The sequence below is a fragment of the Tupaia chinensis genome, unplaced genomic scaffold (assembly GCF_000334495.1).
Source record: "Tupaia chinensis unplaced genomic scaffold, TupChi_1.0 Scaffold000671_1, whole genome shotgun sequence".
Taxonomy (NCBI): domain Eukaryota; kingdom Metazoa; phylum Chordata; class Mammalia; order Scandentia; family Tupaiidae; genus Tupaia; species Tupaia belangeri.
This window is the reverse complement of record NW_006160193.1, coordinates 3,125,843-3,143,806: the sequence shown is the minus strand read 5'-3', so window position 1 is coordinate 3,143,806 and position 17,964 is coordinate 3,125,843. Positions and strand designations below refer to the sequence as shown.

The 17,964-nt window shown below is 55.6% G+C and overlaps 1 protein-coding gene across 1 annotated transcript in view; it reads left to right on the top strand.

Moving 5' to 3' along the window:
• The window catches only part of BCL11B (BCL11 transcription factor B), an 83,255-nt gene that overhangs the window by 24,811 nt on the left and 40,480 nt on the right, over positions 1 to 17,964 (top strand). Inside the window, exon 3 of the mRNA XM_027776372.1 lies at positions 3,030 to 3,245. Coding sequence (XP_027632173.1) covers positions 3,030 to 3,245 — 216 coding nt within the window. The remainder of the gene's footprint in view (positions 1 to 3,029; positions 3,246 to 17,964) is intronic.

The following is a 17,964-nucleotide window of genomic DNA, read 5'->3' as shown; positions in this document are numbered from 1 at the left end:
ACGTGAGAGGGTGGGCCTTAATTACAGGAAGACTGCTGGGCTTCCAGGTATTAATTGTTTATTTCTTGTTCCCTAATGAAAGTGAACTTCCATGATAAGAAACAGAGCCAGCGGGGGTTTTTCTTTAAGCCTGCTGGATCCCATAAAGCCGAGGGGCTCTTGGGGTCCTTCTGCAACCTACTTCTTGGTGCACACGCGTCTGTTCAAATTCCAGAGGGGAACCGGGTGTAGACCTCAAAAGAAGGTGTTTTTGAAATGAGTGTCTCGTAGGGCTTTGTGGGGTGCTGTCCTGTGCACAGAGGACCTCAAGCTTTCTCTGCCTGACTGCCATGGATGGCCCCATAGGGAGCAGGAAAAGTTCCAGAAGTGAAAATAATGAACTCCAGTGACTGTTTGTTGCTTGCTGTTACATCTGCTGGCTCTGGCCGAGGGTTCTCCTGACCTTTCTCCTAAAGACAAGGGAATGGAAGTTCCGAAAAAGTAACTTGCTTTGGGCTCCTTGGTCAGAAAAGGACAGAGAGGGAATTTGAACCTTGGCCTCCATCTCTCTAGGGTGTGTGGTCTCTGAGCTCTGTAGCTCTGGCTCCTCTGTGTGTGTGTTCTGGTGCTTGCTTGGTCTGGGTCATGTAACTGGGTCTTGGCCCCATTTTTAAAGGTAAGCACCATTTCTCAAGGAAGACAGTGGCTGGCCGGTGGCCTGGGGCAGGTGTTGAAGCCCAACCCTTCCTTTTCGGAGCTTAACCTGATGCTCTGAGAGCACCTGAGAGCAGGTGGGCTCCATCGTGGTCAGAATCCCCAGTGAAGGCCAGTAGGAGCCTGCCCAGGGCACCCAGCCCCCGCCCTGTCACTTGGCGGTGACTGCCTCCGCCTTCCCAGGAGGAGTGTGGCTGGACCTGCTTCTCCCTGCTCTTTGTCCTTCCTCCACAGTCAGCTCCAGCAGCACTTGGAACCACGTTCCAGGCCCCGCCCCTGCCTTTGCTTTCTCAGCACAGTGGGCTGGCAATGGGCTGGCATGTTGTGGTCTCACCCAGAACAGAGGATCGGGAGCTTGGCTTGGCCATTCACACCCACTGATGGTGGGATCGAGCCCAAGGGCCCTCAGGCTCCCATATCTCCACACAGCCCTTGGTCGTAGGTTCTGGGGTGCTCTGGTCTCTCCACCCCAGCTGCAGCCCAAGGGAGAAGCAGACATAGCCAGGCTTCAGAGACACAACCAGGTTCAAGTCCGGATGTCCTTGAGCCTCAGTTTCCCCTGTGGAATGGGGGTGGTGTTCCCTGCCGAGCAGTGCAGTTGTGTTGCATTTAGCATAAAGCTGCACTCCCGGTGGTGGATGGTCGGAGCCCCCGAGGTCCACAGGGAGGTCCCTGTAGGGTTTGAGGTGGTCATGGACAGGGTCAGCATGCAGCACCCCATGCAGAGGTTTCAGGCATGGGCAGCTGGGCCGGCTTCCGGGAGGAGGCAGGTGACATTGGCTTCTGGTGCTGTCTTCCTGGGGCCTGGACCAAATGTGGGGCAGGGCCTCCAGCTCGGCCGCAGTGGCAGGGGGGGGCTTTTGGGGCTGGGCCGGCTTCCGGGAGGAGGCAGGTGACATTGGCTTCTGGTGCTGTCTTCCTGGGGCCTGGACCAAATGTGGGGCAGGGCCTCCAGCTCGGCCGCAGTGGCAGGAGCTGCTTATGGGTTCCTCGGCCGCACCCTTCCGGGGCTGTTGCTGGCTCAGCATTGCCCTGGTTCAGGCCTGGCCTAGGAGGGAGACTGGGGGGCTGGCTTCCTGGCAGGACGTAGCCTCCCTTCTCAGATGTCCTGTGTCCTGATCCTCAACAGTGTGCTCTGGAGACGCTGGTGTACAGAGCTGGAGCCCCGACTCAGAGCCAGGCTTCGTGGGGTCTCCAAGGGGCTGCCCCTGCTGCCCGTGTTCTGTGTCAGGCCTTCGGTTTCCTGGTCTGTGCAGTGGGTGTCCGCACCCTGCCTAGCGCAGTCAGATGAAGGCTGGCAGGCTCCTGGTTGGTGGCGGGCTGGCAGGGCCGCGGTACTTCCCGGGCCTGAGCTGGGCAGTCCCCTGCTCTGGCAGACCTGTGCCGGGAGGTGAGGCATGGCCTCGCGCAGAGCCAAGGGCCCAGCTGCCTGTCATCTTGTTGATGTTTTCTTTCTGATGCTTTCCCCGCTCGATTATTTACCCAGGGAATTCGGGCTTCTTCACTTGTGGTTTTGGCAAGGGCTTCACACAAATGTTTTGCCCTGGTGGTCTCTTAGCCATTTAAGATAAACGGCCAAATCAAACGCAGGCCTTGCCGGGAGCTGAGGCGAACTGTGGGGCTGGGCTGAGCCTAGGCAGCGCGTTGGGGGGCTGGGTGGAGCTGAGGCAGTCCCTGCTCTGTGGCCTTGCTGTCAGCCAGGGAGGCCTCCCAAGCTGGGTCAAGATATCAAGAGGGTCTGGGCAGTGCCACGGTTTTCTCGGGGTGGGAGTGGTGTCAAAGCCACAGAAAGACGCTGGGCTTGGGTGCTGGGGGCTTGAGCTGAGAGCCCCCAGCTGGTAGTGGCCAGGCGGCAGGCCAGCCAGGGCTCAGGCTCAGCAATGCTTCAGGGCCTGGCCTGTGCAAACAGCCCGTGCTGTGTCGAGCCTCCTGGCTCTTCTGGAGAGGGGTGGCCTGTATTGGGGGAGCAAACCCTTAACCAGAGTCTGTTCCAGATCACTCCAGAAGTCCCTACTTGGGGGGGTCCTTCCTGGGAATGGGGCCCTGACAGCCCCTACTTGTCCTGGTCCCTGCAGTGGGGCCCCAGAGGCGGGCATCCCGGCCCCAGACAGCCCACCTGGCAGCTGTAGAAGGAGGACCCCGCAGGGCCCTTGCCCACTTGCTGGCCCCTTTCCCTGACTGAGCTCCTGTTGCCCTCCCTGCTGGGCTGGGTACCCCAGGCCGCCCATCCTCGAAGGGCTGCCCGCAGCCCTGCGCCCCGGGCCCCATCCCGTATCCCACCCCTTTGCGCAGTCCAGGGCCCGACTGACCAGTCTTTTCTATTGTTTTTTCTCCAGGGCCATGCAGGCCTGCCCAGCTGCCAGCGATGGCCCCCATAGCTGCCTCCTCCACCCACCCTCACACATCCGTGATCACTTCACCTCTGCGTGCCCTGGGCGCCCTCCCGCCCTGCTTCCCCCTGCCGTGCTGCAGTGCGCGCCCCGTCTCGGGCGATGGGACTCAGGGTGAGGGTCAGACGGAGGCTCCCTTTGGATGCCAGTGTCAGTTGTCAGGTAACAGACGCCGCCGCGGTGGGGGGCGGGCCCCCGGGATGGCGGGGTGTGCCTGGGTGAGGTGGGGACCCAAGGAGAACGTGCACCCCCACCCAAAGACATTTTCAGGGTACTGGAGGAAGTAGTAAGCAGAACTGTGAGCTGTCAACCAGCCCTCATCCCCATTGGTCGGGGTCCCCTCCTGTCCCCACCCATTCTGGGAGTTCCCAGATTTCATCTCTTTGGGCTGTTTAGCTGAAGTTTAATTGGATAACGCTGACCATCTGAGGCTTTCTTCTGCCCTTGCCGCTGCCACCCTCTGTCCTGGCCCAGATACCTCCCCACCCCAAGACAAGGCCAGGAGAAGATTCCTCGGTTGTCTGTGTGTGTCGCCAGAGCCGTCCAAAATGCTGACTCTCTCTTTGGGAGAATGTGTTGTCCATTAACTTAGAAAAAAAGGCTCAAAAGGAGCCGTTTGAAAAGCCGCAGCCATAGGAGGATGCGTGTGGGGGTGGGGCAGGGGGCTGAGGCCCTACTGTGTGCCTGGCTTCTTGCCAGACCCAGGCCTGCACATCTGTTTGCACCAACTCCTCCCTGTTCCTCTGGCAGGGTGGTATGGCCGCCCAGAACAAATGGGCACACAGGGCATGGGGGACACACACCTAGTCCCCCTACAGGCCCTCACTCTCCCCAGACAAAACCCTGGCTCTTGCTCTGGCCTGGTGGTCCCTGGGAGTGGGCAGGCCGGGGCCCTCGTCCCAGCCTCTGCAGCCCAGCATCTTGCAGGGCCTGGGGTGAAGGCACTGTGGCCACCGGAGCCAGGATGCTTACATAGCCACACGTGGTAAGTGGTCGGGCCCTGGTTTCTGTGGCAGAGGCCAGCAAAAGAGCGGGGGGTGCAGAGCTGGGGCAGACTCGATTTGTCCCTGCTTTGTCACCAGGCATGTCACACGCTTTCTCTGGACTTGAGATGAGAGAAGAAAACTATTTTTATTGGGTAGGTTTGCTTTTAATTGAAGCTGCCCCAAGGGATGGTCACAGCCCTGTACCAGGCCCACAGGCAGCCTCTGCCCCAGGGCAAGAGCTCCCTGGGCTTTCCTGCTGGTAGGGTGGCCTGCAGTTTTCAGTCCCCCCACTGTGACAGGTGGTGATGTCATAGGGTCTGGCTTCCCAGGGAAGCTCTGGTTTCTTGCTGGACTAGTACTCTCAATGCACAAAACCAAGACCACTGTCACCCAGGAAGGGGTTGGAACTCCTTGCAAAGAACTGACTGTCCTGAGCCGCTCTGGTCCTCACAGTGACTGGGGCTCTGGCCCTTGGAGGATCTGTTCTGAGTCTGTAGAGGCCCGTGCCTGTGAGCAGGGGTGCTGCTCTGTCTGGGCGGCGGCCGCTCTCATGGCTTCCTGTAATTAGTGCTGCAGACCCTGCAGCCACTTGCTGGCCGCGCACTATCAAAGATCAGCCTGAGTGAGTGTTTACGATGGGACTCGGTCAAGTTCTGCGGCGCAGAAACGTGATCTCCTCGCCAGAGGCGCACACGGTCTGCTTAACTCTTTGTTGCCTTTGGCTGAGAAGCTGCCCAAGTAGCTGAGGTGCAGGCTGGGGACTGAGCACCTCCTTATTGTGTGTTGGGTCCTCCTGGCGTCTTTGCAGTGCAAAATACGTGCTGTTGCCATCCCCACTTTGCAGATGGGAAAACAAGGGCTTGGCAAGGTCTGGGCCCGGGTAGCAGAGCTGGGATGTGTCCTCGAGCTGCCTCCCCTTCCCATGGGCCACACTGCCCCATCTCCATCCATGGAGGACAAATGCATCTCCCCTGCCTTGGCTCCACGTGGGCTCTGCCGTCAGCATGTGCTCACACTCCCACTTCCTTAGAAGAACGGGGGCCTCGGAGGCGCTATGCTCTGTGTGCATCCTGGAGTTGGATTCTCCCTGCAACCTAAGGCTTCGTGCTCTGCTTTGCAGATAAGAGAATGAGACTTAGAGCTGTTGAGGTCACAGCTCACATACATGCATTCATTCCTTCTTCAAGGCATTTCTTGGGCATGATTCATAGGCATTGTGCAAACAAAGGAAGAGGCAGGCCCTGGGGGTCCTTCTCTCCTGCAGCTTGGAGCTTTGGGCAAGAGAGGGAATGGAGACTGCAGGAAGGGCATTTGAAGGGGCTGTTGTGGGATTTGATCCAGGTTCCTTATCCAGCTCATCTGGGTTAGAGCCCTTCTGGGGTTCTAGCACTTGAGGGCCTGTGTGTAGCCCCCACACTCATGGGCAGTGTGCGAGGAGAGCAGGGAGGAAGGCTGGCGTCCCGTTCCTGGGAGCTGAGCCCTTGGGAAACACCTAAGGGCCTGCCCTCACTCTCGACCCTCTGGCCTGGTATCTAGAGCTGTTCTCATTCGCCATTGATGACCGTGCACCAGGTCATGTCACCATATTTTCTGGTCAATTTCAATACCTGAAAATACCGTGTGCTGGTGTTTTTGTCCTAGGTGGTTTCTGTCCCTGGCACTGGGCTGTTTGCTTAAGCGTTTTTAGTGCCTGTTTAATTAGTAGTTGGAAAGGAGTCTCTAAATCCCCTGTATCCCACTAGGAAGAGGCCGTCCACTGCAGCCATGGGGTGGGCCACGGTCCTCGCTTTACTCAGTCCCCTTTCAGGGGAGGATGCATTGAACCTATCTCTTCAAATTAATATGGAAAACCCCAGTGTAAATGTGTTTCACACAGGTTAATTGCATGCCCATGAACGCGTTCACAGTTATTTATAGAAGAAGGATGTGAGTTTGTGGGGAAGAGAACCACACAGGTACGTGTGTTTGTGTACGCCCAGGGCTGGCAGTGTCCCAAATGGTGCGCCTTCCTCGGACACCAGCCCCAGACCGCCTTCTCACGGTTGCAGTAGGGAGTGGGGAGAAGGGACTTAGGGGCTCTGTTTGTTTTTGATTGTGCTAAAACAATGTGGGACTTTGAGTGTTGGGGTTCCTGGGAACTGAAAATTCTTCCCTGAGAAATTCCAAGTAGAGGCTGTGTCATGCTGGCTGTGACATTGAGTCTCTGGCTGTGGCCCCGGCCATCAGTCAGGCAGACTGGGGTCCTTGAACAAGTAATTTTTGAGCCTCAGTTTCCCCTTCTGCAAAAACATATAGGGCCAGACAGTGGCCCAGTGGTATTGCAACTGGACACATACGGAAAAGGTCCTAGGGTTCACTTCCTGAGACTTCCCTGGGCATGCCAGTGCACATGTGTGCACACCTGTGATCTGGGTCCACTGAAGCGGGGGGGTCAGTCGAGGCATGAAGACCCTGGTGGGTGCCTGTTTCTCTATCTCTCTCTTCTGGAAGAAATAAGTAATATATGTGAAAAATAGATATTACGTTTGCATATAAGAGGAGCTTCCAAAAGTTCATCCAAAATGGATATTATAAAAAACGATGCATGCTATCAAAACTTTTTTGCACCAAAATAAACTTGTGCTTTAATTCCATTTTTCCATGAACCTTTGAAGTCTCCTTTCTGTATTGGGTTGTCAGAAAAGTCATAATGTATTTTTCTATGCAAAAATGCATCGTGACTTTTCCGACAACCCAATATATATGTGACATTTAAAAATGAGGCTTCTCATGTGGCTCTCTGAAACAGGTTGTGGAGTGGTCATGGACTGGGTTTCCAGGGCAGGAGAAGGGGCATCCAGAGAACAGTGTGAAAACACTGAGCTTTGCTTCCCCACCTCCCCCGTAACCCTTCTCTGTTCTGAGGCTTTCGGGCTTGACAGGCAGTCACCAGAGTGTGCCAGACTACTGGGCAGGGGACACTGCTGTGTGGCCACAGACAAGCCATTTCCCCTCTCTGTACCTCAGTTCTCACATTTGTAAATGGAGGATGATTGTAGCGCATGCTCTGAAGGGTCGTTCCGAGGACTGCATGAGGTCATAGAGGCCAGGGACTGAGGACAGCGCTGTGCCCTGAGAGCTCTGTAGAAGTTAGGACTCGTGTGTGAATAGGGTGGGTTTCATAGCCTTCTATGGGGCACGTGGCCAGCTCTGCGTAGGCCCTTCCTTTAGGCTGGGTCCCAGCTTCCATCCTGCAGGGCAATTGGCCTCCTGGCTCTGACCATGCACCAGCGTTGGGAGCTGGAAGAGGAGCTGAGACACTTCATTGCATATTTAAAAGCCACAAATGGCCATCAGCCCCAGTGATGAATACCTGCGCCTCGCGAGGGTCAAGGTCTCACGGAGGAACACACAGGATCCCGGCTCAGGGAGGTGGAAGTGTTTGGATTTAATAGAGGGAGTCAGTTGCAGTCATTAGTATATGCTGAAATCACAGGGCAATCTTGTAAAGTTAAATTCAATTTACTTTTCTACTGAAATTGTGCTTGCTGTGTTATTTAACTAGTCTGGGGTTTCTTGGCATGGGTGAAAGGGACAATAAAGATAAAAGAATACCTGTAAGTAAATAGTAGGCTTTGCCGTAGAATCTGTCGTTTTCTCCTCCTTCAATTATATCCCAGCGTTCATTTTGTGTTGGTTTTATAACTGGAGCCGTCCGATGGGACGCCATGGATTAGACCACCCTAGCTGTGGCAGCTTGATGCAATTAATACAGTCTGTCTGGAAAGTGGCCTTATTTCTGGAAGTTTTATGTTAATGATATGGTCTGTGCTTTGCACATTCCATACCAGAGCGAGGAGCACGCTGGAGTTTCATTCCGGACTGGGTTTGATTAACATAGGAGGATCAATGGGGAGCCGAACGGCGACACGGACTGAGATGGCGACGCTCCCCAGGCCCCTGCCAGCATGCTGCCTTGATTCTGGTGCAGGGGGTCCCAGAGCACCCCAGTAGGGCGGTAGAGCCTCCGCGGAGACTCTGGAGGGAGGAATGAGTATGGAAGTGAAGAAGAAAAGAACCGTGAGTGTGAGCTGGTGTGTGCAGACAACTCCGTCTGTGGAGGATATACCAGTGGGGTCCCTTTGCGAAGTGACTTGGGTTGTGAGGGTCTCTGTGGCTCACCAGGTTTCAGCGTCAGTGCCGGCTGAGTCACTGCAGGAAAGGTTTTCAGGGGAGTTATTAAAATGTAGAGTCATCTGTATGCCTCGCGATGTCCACGTCGCTGCCGGTCGGCGGTCCCAGCACTGGCAGAGTTCTCGGTGGCCATTCCTGCGTGTGAGCTCCCGTGTCCTCCCCTGGCTCCTGTCTGCTTCTGGGGGTGCCCTGCAGAGGCCATTCCTGACCACGGCCTTTGGCACCCAGGCACCGCCTTCTGTGATTGGAGGAAGTGCCGAGCGATGGGGAGATTGCTGCGAGGCCTCCAGGGCAGAGGAAGCTGTGGTCCAGCCGATGGAGGTGGCCGAGGGCGCAGGGCTTGGGCGGGCTGCATTAAAGTCCCCATCCAACCTCACTGGAAAGCCACATCTCCAGCAGCATGGGGACCAGCAGAAGACTGCATGGCGCCCAGGGGGCAGGGGCACCTACCAGCACGGCTGTCCTTAGATAAAAGGGGTCCCGGCATCGTCGCAGAGCCGAGACCGCGGCAGCCCCGTCAGGTTCCATTTCACTCTCCAGGCCGGCCCTTCAGACGTTCTGAAGACAGAGCTAAATCAAAGAATCCTGCTCAAATCTGTACAAGATGTTGCTGTTTTTCTGCTCTGACAGGAGAGGCATTTGGAAGTGCAGTTTCTTTCTTTCTTTCTTTCTTTCCTTCTTTTTTTTTTTTTTTTATAGCTGTCTTAAAAAGGAGTTTGGCTGTTTAGCACAGCTGGTGCTCATTACATTATGCACTGGCAATAAAATAGCATGTGTAATTAATTTTTAATGCAGCGCTGGGCGCAGCGCTTTCAAGCAGTTAGTGGATGTGAAGAACCAGCACTGGCCACCGACATCAGAGACCTCAGAGCACGGGGCCACGTTCTCCACAAAGGGGGATCCGGAAGGGGCAGGGAGGCCACGCACCCGCCACGCCCAGCCGAGATGACCGGAGACGTCGGATGCGGGTTTCCCTTGGGTGACCTGAGGCTACAGTTCATCTTTAGCGAACCGAGACCCGGGACCCTGAGAGATCATCTCTAGTGACCCCTTTTTGTAGGTGGGGAAACGGAGGCAGAGAGTGGGAAAGAGACCACAGATGTGGTGACTTGGACCTGGCCCCTTCAGACACTGACCGCTAGGCCACACGGCTCCCCTAGAGTCCGTGTCGGAAATCAGAGAGGGAAGGTGTTGTCTAGAAAGTCTCCTGAAGATTGATTTCTTGGTCACTACGAAGTCCAGCATGAAGCCTGCAGTTAGATTTGGCCCCAGGTAGTTTTTACGTCTGGGCACCCACCTCTGGCCTTGCTGTCTGGGCCCGAACGCTTCTCCGCGTGGGTTCGCGCACTGGCTGCCCGGCCTCCTCAGGGCTCTGGTCTGGATGGCATTTGGAAGTGCAGGCCCTGTGGGGTGCTCCTGAGCCAGACCTCCTCCGTCCTAAATTCAGAGTGAACGTGCGTGAGTACATGAGCCTGGCGGCCTCTCCAAGTCTCCGAGCCTCAGCCTCTGCACCTGCAAATGGGGACACTGCCACCATGTCTGTATTGCAGGGTGCTAAACAGCTGTCACATTGGCATGGCCACTGCCCAGCCCTGGCACATGGGGACAAGAGGGAGAGGGCGGGTGTGAGAGGCGGAGTGGAGAACCCGAGGTTGTGGCCTGGGCGCCCTGTGCCCCGTCCGTGACTGGTCTGCCATCCCTTTGAAAGACGGGTGCCTGGCAGCATTTCTTAGCATAAATGAAAGGGAGGAAGAACCACCGTCGTCAGTGTCCCCAGGCTCATCGCTGTTTCTAAAGGCCCTATGTGCCAGCACTGGCCTCGGCATGGCGCCCCTCATCCCACCCCTAAGAGGCAGCCTCCCACCCCTTTACTCCTGAGGATTCTGGGGCTCAGAGAGACTGATGAACCCACCCTGGCCACACAGCACACATACAGAGGCACTGAGTTTCGGACTCGGGCCTGGCCAGTCTCTCGGCTGTGTGTGTTGTTCTCCTCTGGCCTGGACATGGCAGCAACAATGAGGTTGGCCAGGTGGACCCTGGACTGTGTCCCTGTGAGGGTCCCCAGGTGTCGGTTCATGCCGTGGCCATGCTCAGGCCTGGTCCTGTGCTAGACTCTGGCATCCAGAAAGGGGTGCGCTGGGGCCTGGCCCCGGGGGTGTGAGCTCACAGAGGGCAGAGTGGCCTGAACAGCTTCCCACGCAGCACAGGTGAGATTCATACCCCACAGAGCCTTTCTCTGTTTAAAAAATAAATATGCAAACAGAGTGACTTGGGGTGGGGAGGGCCCTGGAGGTCTACCAGGGTCTGCTGTGGGGATGGTGAGGCCAAAGGTGGAGAGGAGCTTCTGCAAAGGCTGCCTTCTTCAGCCGGCGTGGTCAGTGACAGGCGTGCACGTGGGTGCTTCCCACAGGTCCTGCCGTCTTGACGAGCTGCGCTCAGCCCTGGCTGGACTTTGCGGACAGGATGACAGATCCTCAGATCCCGGGGAGGATATCAAAGCCTGGAGCAGAGATGAGAGCCCCTCCCATTGCCCTCACATTGGGCTTCTGGGGCTCACAGGGGGCCAGAGACTCGGCACCCGGCCCCGCCCGCCTTCACCTGGCCCATTTATGAGCCTGCCTCTGTCCCGCCAGCAGCCAGGGCAGGGCCCCAGTGGGTACCCGGGAAACACCGGCCTGTCACACCTTGAAGAAGGTAGAGGAGGCCTGCAGCTGCAGTTGTGGCCCTCCTGTCGTGCGCCGCTCGCAGACCGCCTCTCACTCCGGAGAAACCAACTCGCTCTGTCCTTCGGAAGGCCCGAGGTGTTTTTGGTGTCTTCTTGGCAGGAAAAAGCATGTTCTTGACTCCCTAGCCCCAGGGCAGGGGTGTGTGGGGGGCGTGTACCATACATCTTGCACTATAAAGTCCAAACCGTCCAACCCGCGAGGCGTACTGTCCACACCTGATCAAGGCTGCCCCATAGAACCCAAAATGCACTGGGAAGAAACCCTTGGTGGGGGACCTGCAGCCTGCTGTAGGCCTGTCTCCACTTCAGTCCCCTCCACGGAGAGTTATTTAATGGTGACTGAGAGCCAAGGGCGGCCCGTGACCTTAGCATGGCCAGGATGGCAGAAGTATCGGCCTCGATCTCTTCTCCCATCTAGGTCCTTTCACGCAGGTCACCACTTCTGCAAGCCCACTACACCCGACTTGTGGCAGGGCTCGCCCCAACTGTGCATTCAGGCTTCCCGTCAGCCCCACTCTCCAGAGGGGCTGCCTCATCCCCGGGTCACAGGTGCGGAGACTGACCTCTCAACACAGGTGACGTGACTTGCTGGAAATTGCAGATCTGGTAGGTGGCAGTGGTGGGATTTGAACCCAGTCATCTATAAGTCTGCTTCTCTACTTGCCTCTGGCTCTCAGGCTGCTCCATCCCTGCTCGGCCTTCTCCCTGGCAGGTGTGAGTAGGAGGTGCTGAAGGTGAGGACTGAGCTAAGGAATGACGGAGCGGCCCCGGGGCTGGCCGAGCCTGGTTAATAGAACCCCTGCATTTTGTATTTCCTGGAGGGATCAGAGGGCTGAGGACTTCTCCAAGGAGATGAATGCAAAAGCAGAGTCACTCCTTGCAGAAACAGGGGTAGCTGGAATCTCTTCATAAACCAGGCATTTTTAATAATTGTCTTTGTTAATAAGAGGAGAGGCACGGCAGGTGGGGCGTGGCCTGCCGGGGACGCCAGTCTGCTCCTGGCGTGTGTTCAGTCCGTTCTTTCTGACTTGGGTGCTCGCTCTGCATTTTCTGATGTCTTACTAACCAGTGCCTTCGTTCTGGACTTCACTGTCAAAGCCCCGTTGGCCAAGAGCCCACTGTGTGCGTAAATGCATCATCTCCATTGATTCTCACAAGGACGTAACGGTAGGATTGAGGAATTGTTTTATTGTGGTAAAATATACCTCAGGCTTACCACTTTAACCATTTTTAAGTTTATTAATTTCTTCCAAGAGAAAGAAAAATAGACAGAAAGGGGGGGGAGAGAGAGAGAGGTGCCCTCTGGGGTCTTTGTGCTATGATCCACCCCCAGCTCCAGCCAGCCAGGATGAGGGCCTGTGTAGGGAGAGACCCTGGGACACAAACCTGGGCCTTTCCATATGGCTTCAGTGTCGCCGAACATTGCTTACTGCTGCCCAGTTTAACTGTTTTTAAGTGTTGCTCTAAGGATGCCGCTGCGGCCATCACCACCACCCGTGTTAGAGCCTCCTGTCACTCCGCATAGAAACTCGGCCCACAGTGAACAGGAACGTCCCACGCCTTCTCCCCCAGCCCCTGGCAACCACCCGTCTATGTCCTGTCTCTATGAATTAACTGTTTTCGGGACCTCACGTAAGCCTTTGGCCTTTTGTGACTGGCTTACGTCACTCAGCATGGAGTGTTAGCATTCAGTGTTCTTCCACGTCCCAGCAAGTGTCAGAACCCCTCCCTCCCGGGCCGAGTGGTACCGTGTCGCGTGGGTGTGCTGTGTGGCCCATCCAGTCCCTGGTTGTGCTCAGGGCACCTCCGCCTCTCGGCGTTGGTGAACAGTGCTGCTATCAGCGTGGGCGTGCACCTCCCTGAGTCCCTGCTTCCAGCTCCTGAGGTGTGTCCCCGGAAGTGGGTTGCCAGATCATGGGAATTCCACTGGAGTTTTTGAGAAATTGCAAAGCCGTGGTCCACAGCCGCTGTGCCGTTTGACATTCCCACCCACCGTGTGTGGGGGTCCCTTTCTTCACATGCACACCTAACGGGTGGACTTTATAGCTAAGGACACCTCATCGCAGGGATGTGGGGAACTACTGGCTTAAGTCATGTCATCAGTAAGCCCGAGAGTGTGGATTCGAGCCCAGCTCCCACTGGCCTTGGCTTCCTCCTTCAGCGAGTTTTGTTTGGGGGTGTCTCGAACCCTAGTTTTCTTGTAAGTGCTTCCCCATGATAGCCCTGTCTCCTAGGAGAGCTGGTGCTTGGCATTCAGCTACATGTTTAGCTAGCTGAGAGTTTGAGGAAGAAAATTCTTTTTTTTTTTTTTTTTTTTTGAGAGGTTTTTGCTCTAGGGTGCGTGCGCTCGCCAGACAGACAGAGAGAGACAGAGAGACAGAAAGCGAGAAATCACCTCCCAGGGGGGATGGCCACGCCGCAATCCCTTCTCCTCCATTTTCCTCTTGGAATCTTGGGCACACACGCACATGCGCCCGGTGTGAGTTTTAAGTCACCGGGTCCGGGACGCGAACCGCGGTCGACTACATGGGAGTCCAGCGACATAGCCTTTACACTAACTGCTGGTCCCCATGAGGAAGAAAATTCTAGGAATAGACCATTTTCAGTCCTTTCTGCAGTGTTGCCAGGACATGGATTTGGGATAGCAGAAAGAGTCCCATATTCACCATCAGAAGGCCAAGAAATGAGGGGAGGCGGTGCGCTGGATGTCCTGGGACACCCCTTGCCCTCTCTGAGCCCCGGGGCCTCTGTCCCTGAGGATCTTCCAGGCTGCCTTGCTTCCTTGGCTGGGGGGTGGGCGGTGGGCTGAGTGCAAGTTCTCCTGCAGGTTTGGGGGATGATTATCTGGGGCTGGGATTTTCCTCTGCTGCCCTGTGTTAATGTCTTCGGGCTACCATAGCAAATGGCCCAAACTAGGTGACTTAGAACAACAGGAGTTGATTCTCTCACCGCTGGGGAGGCCACACGTCCCAGGTGAAGGTATGGGCAGCTGACTCCCGGAGGTTCTGGCCCATGGAGAACGGTCCCTCTTCCTCTAGCTTCTATGGCTCCAGGCGTTCCCAGGCTTGTGGTGGATGGCTCCTTCTAGTCCCTACCTCTGCGGTTGCAGGGCTTCCTCCCCAGGACCTGCCTCCTTATCTAGACAATGACAACTAACAGGCCCACCACATAATCCTGCTTAACTGAATTCCACCTGCAGGGCCCTGTTGTACCACATTTCAGGTTCCAGGGACTTGGTTGTGGGCGTGTCATTTCGGGGGCCACCATACAGCCCTCTGCGTGCCCTTCGCTGGCTGATAGGCCTGTCCAGAGCGGGGACCCAAGTCCAGTCTCCTTTGTGAAGTCTCAAAGTCTGGGGCAGGTTCAAGACGTTGTAGGGGTCCCCAAACGTCTCTTGTGGGGAACTTGGAGCAGGTCCCTGATGAGGTGGCCACATGCCCCTTCTTTCCCAGGGACATGGTACTTCTCAGTGCCTGCCACCCTCGGCCAACACTCCAGCCCGTGGTCTAGGGGAGGGTGTGTGGTCACATCTGGCCCCCCAAGCTGCCCCTTGCCAAGTCAGAATGCAGCTATTAACAAGCGAGGGGCTGGTTTTAAAAAAGTCTGCAATGATTATTATGAGAAAAAAATTAACAGAGTTGAATAGGAGCTAAAAATAGCTGGACACATACTTGCCTATAATCTATTTTTTTTTAAAGAAAATATAATTATTTTTGTAAACCAGCTCTGAGAAGCCAGGGGTATTTTTAGTCTGCATCTTCTAAGATGCGCGCTTCTTTTCAGGAAGAGCAGCTTTGGGTGCCCTGGACCGTCCTGATGTCACCGACAGGCTCCATGCCTGCAGGGGGCGTCCGTCCAGGCCGTGGGGTCAGAGGTGGAGTCCCGTCCCACCCGTCCTCGGCTCGTGTTTCTAAGCAGATGTCTGAGAGGATTGTCCATGAGTGCCTCACTGTGGCCTCTGTGGGCGCTGGTGGCTGGGACACCCCGGCCACGCTTGGTCAGGTTGCGAGGAGCCTTGCGAGAATGGCAACTGGCCCAGCTCGAGGGGCTGGCGAGGGTCTCCCGTGCTTGAGGCCGACCAGCCCAGCCCACCCGCGGATGCTCCAGGTCTGAGCAGACCTGCAAGAAATAGCCAGGACTGGAGGGAAACATTCCATGGCTTCTTCCTCAGGAGCCAAACATTGCCTCATGTAATTTTCTTCCTGGTTTTTCCCATTGTCTCTGCCAGGCACAGACCCCATAATAAAAGGCTATGTGTACATATGTGTGAGTAGGTATGTTTGCACATGTGAGTGTGTTTGTGCATGTGCTGGTGTTTGTATGTGCACATACGTGTGTGTGGTGTGTGTCATGTGCACACGTGTGTGCACACATGTGACTGGACCCGTCAGCATGGAGCAGCTCCTCCCACTCCGTCTTGCCCATCCTCAGGCTCTGTGGCTCTTTCCGGGCTGTGGCATGTGTGGCCGGCTTCAGCAGCGAGGCCTGCTGAGGTCTCCAGGGTGACCTCTCTCCAGAGGTGAATCTGCCCCCTCCCCTCTGGGGAAAACCCAGCCCCCGCGAGCTGCCCAACTTGGGGGGAGCCCACAGTGCACAGGCTGGGAAAAGGGCCCGCCCAGGGCTGTGTGGGGAGGACAGGGGCTTTGGGTGGACGGCTGGGTCCCAGTTCCAACTCTGACTGTCTGGAGCTCTTCGGCCTCGGGCGGTGACCTAGCTTTTCTGACCCTCAGTTTGCTCATCGGTATCGTGAAGGTGGTTACGGGTCAGCAAAGGTAATGGGGCAGGCCACTACGAGTTCGTGGGGTTTGTTTTCAGCATCCCTCACTCCAGTTCTGGGGGGAGCTATCTCCCTTGTACAAATGAGGCAACTGAGGTGCTCGGGCTTCAGAGCCCTCAGCGGTCGTGTCCTGCTTTGGACCTTCCCCTGGGACATCACATTGCCCAGCGGCAGTGGCCGGTCTGTGAGAGGGGGCAACAGGAGCCGAAATTGCTATTGTATTTCTGTTATTGCTGTCACTGTAATTCTCCAGTCACCATCCTCATCACTGCCGGTTCCCGGGATCCGCAGGGCTTTCCCCACACCTCGCTTCCTGGCCCGTCTGGTTTCTGGGGGCCATGCCCATCCTTCCACTGTTCTTCCCTTCCACCCTGGGGCCCCCCACTCCCTGGCCTCTCCTCCGATTGGGGCGTGTGTGTGTTTGAGGTCTCACTGAGTCTCTCCTCTAATTGAGATAATGAACACAGTATTTCCAGAACCACTGCACTTAAAGTCAAGTGCAAAGTGATGGTTTTCATTTGTTGTCCTCGCGTTCTCCCTCTCTTAATATCCATCTCCTTAAGAAGGGATTGGCTGCGAGCAAACAGCTAATAACCTATGGATTTACGCAGCCGGCGTGGGCTGCTTTATGAGCTTTTCTACCTGGAATCGGCGTTCTGCCCCTTTAAGTTGAGACTGGGCTTGCTCGGTATTTTACAGAGCCTGGTTTCATTTATGCTGGAGCCAGACTTACTATGAGAGAGCCGTCCGCATGCTGGAATTAGTCTTAAGCTTGCTTCTGTGGCGTTGCCAAATTCCATGTTTGTGTTTTATTTAGAATTCTTTTCACGGCCAGCCGATTCTGTGCCGGCGCACACAGGCACTGTTGCGCCCCATGGAGAAAATAAGCAAGCTTGCGTTTTCTTTGGCAGAGGCCGCGGCCACAATAGACTGTGGTCTCCGAAACATTTTTTAAAAGCTATTTTAACCCATAACAGATGCATAAAGTCGGCACAGGCATGCCAGTTTTCTTAGTTTTAATTAAAAAATAATTACAGTCTAATGGGATGTTAGTGACACATTTGGATGAATGGTGGGTGACATTATCTGCAACTTATAAATGAGGGCCTCTCCCTTGGCCGGGGCAGAGGTGGGGAAGGGCTGGGGTGGGGGAGTTCGGGTATCTGTTCTTAGTTGCAGGGTGGGGGCTAGGGGTGGCGGGTGCCCTTCTGGGCTCTCGGGGGTCTGATGGCGAGTGGTCAGCTGCGGCTGTCCAGGTGCGATGCTGTCAGGTGGTGTCTCAAAGCACCCGCGGCCTGTGTGTGCCCAATGGGAGACTCACCTGCAGAGTTCTTCGGACGTGTCATGGCCGTACCTGGGCCAGCGCTTGCTGCTGCTGCTTTCTTATTTTATAAAAAAAAATACTTTTAAGTGTTTTGCCATAGGGTGTGTGTGCTCGCTGGAGACAGAGAGAGGGAAAGTGAGAAACACCCCCCTGGGGAGATGGCCACCCTGCAACCCTTTCTCCTCCCTTCTCTTCTCAGGATTTTGGACACATAGGCACATGTGCCTGGTGTGATTTTCTTTTTTTGCTATAAGATGTGTGCACTCGCTGGAGAGACAGAAGGACAAAATGAAAGAAATCACCCCCCCTCCCCCCCGGGGATGGCCAAGCTGCAGTCCCTTCTCCTCCATTCTCCTCTCGGGATTTGGGCATGCACGCACATGTGCTCGGTGTGTTTTAAGCCACTGAATCTGGACTCAAACCACGGTCAACTATGTAATCATTATATCACCTGCTGGTCCCTCTCCCTCACTGCTCCCAGTGTGATTTTCAAGCCACTGGTCTGACCTTTACCCACGTCGGCCTTGTTTGAGTCCAGCACCTTAACTAACCTCCATGCCATCTGCTGGCCTCAATGTTTTTTAAAATTTTTTAAAAATTATAATTAAAACAATTATTTTCTTATTCATGATAGAGTACATGCACATGCATGAGAGAAAAAGAGAGAGGAGGAGAGAGACACGCACATTCTCCATGGGGTCTGGCCAGGCTGCAGTCCCCTTCTCCAGCCTTCCAATCCCAGGACCTTGAATGTCACATGTGTGCCGCCCACAGCAGTTGCTCCCTGGCCCCTGTGGCCCTCCCCTCTCAGGGACCACCCATCAGCTAGAAGCACATGGCATTGGGGACCTGCCAGGGACCCGTGTAAATAAGATGACAAGAGGGAAGGGAAA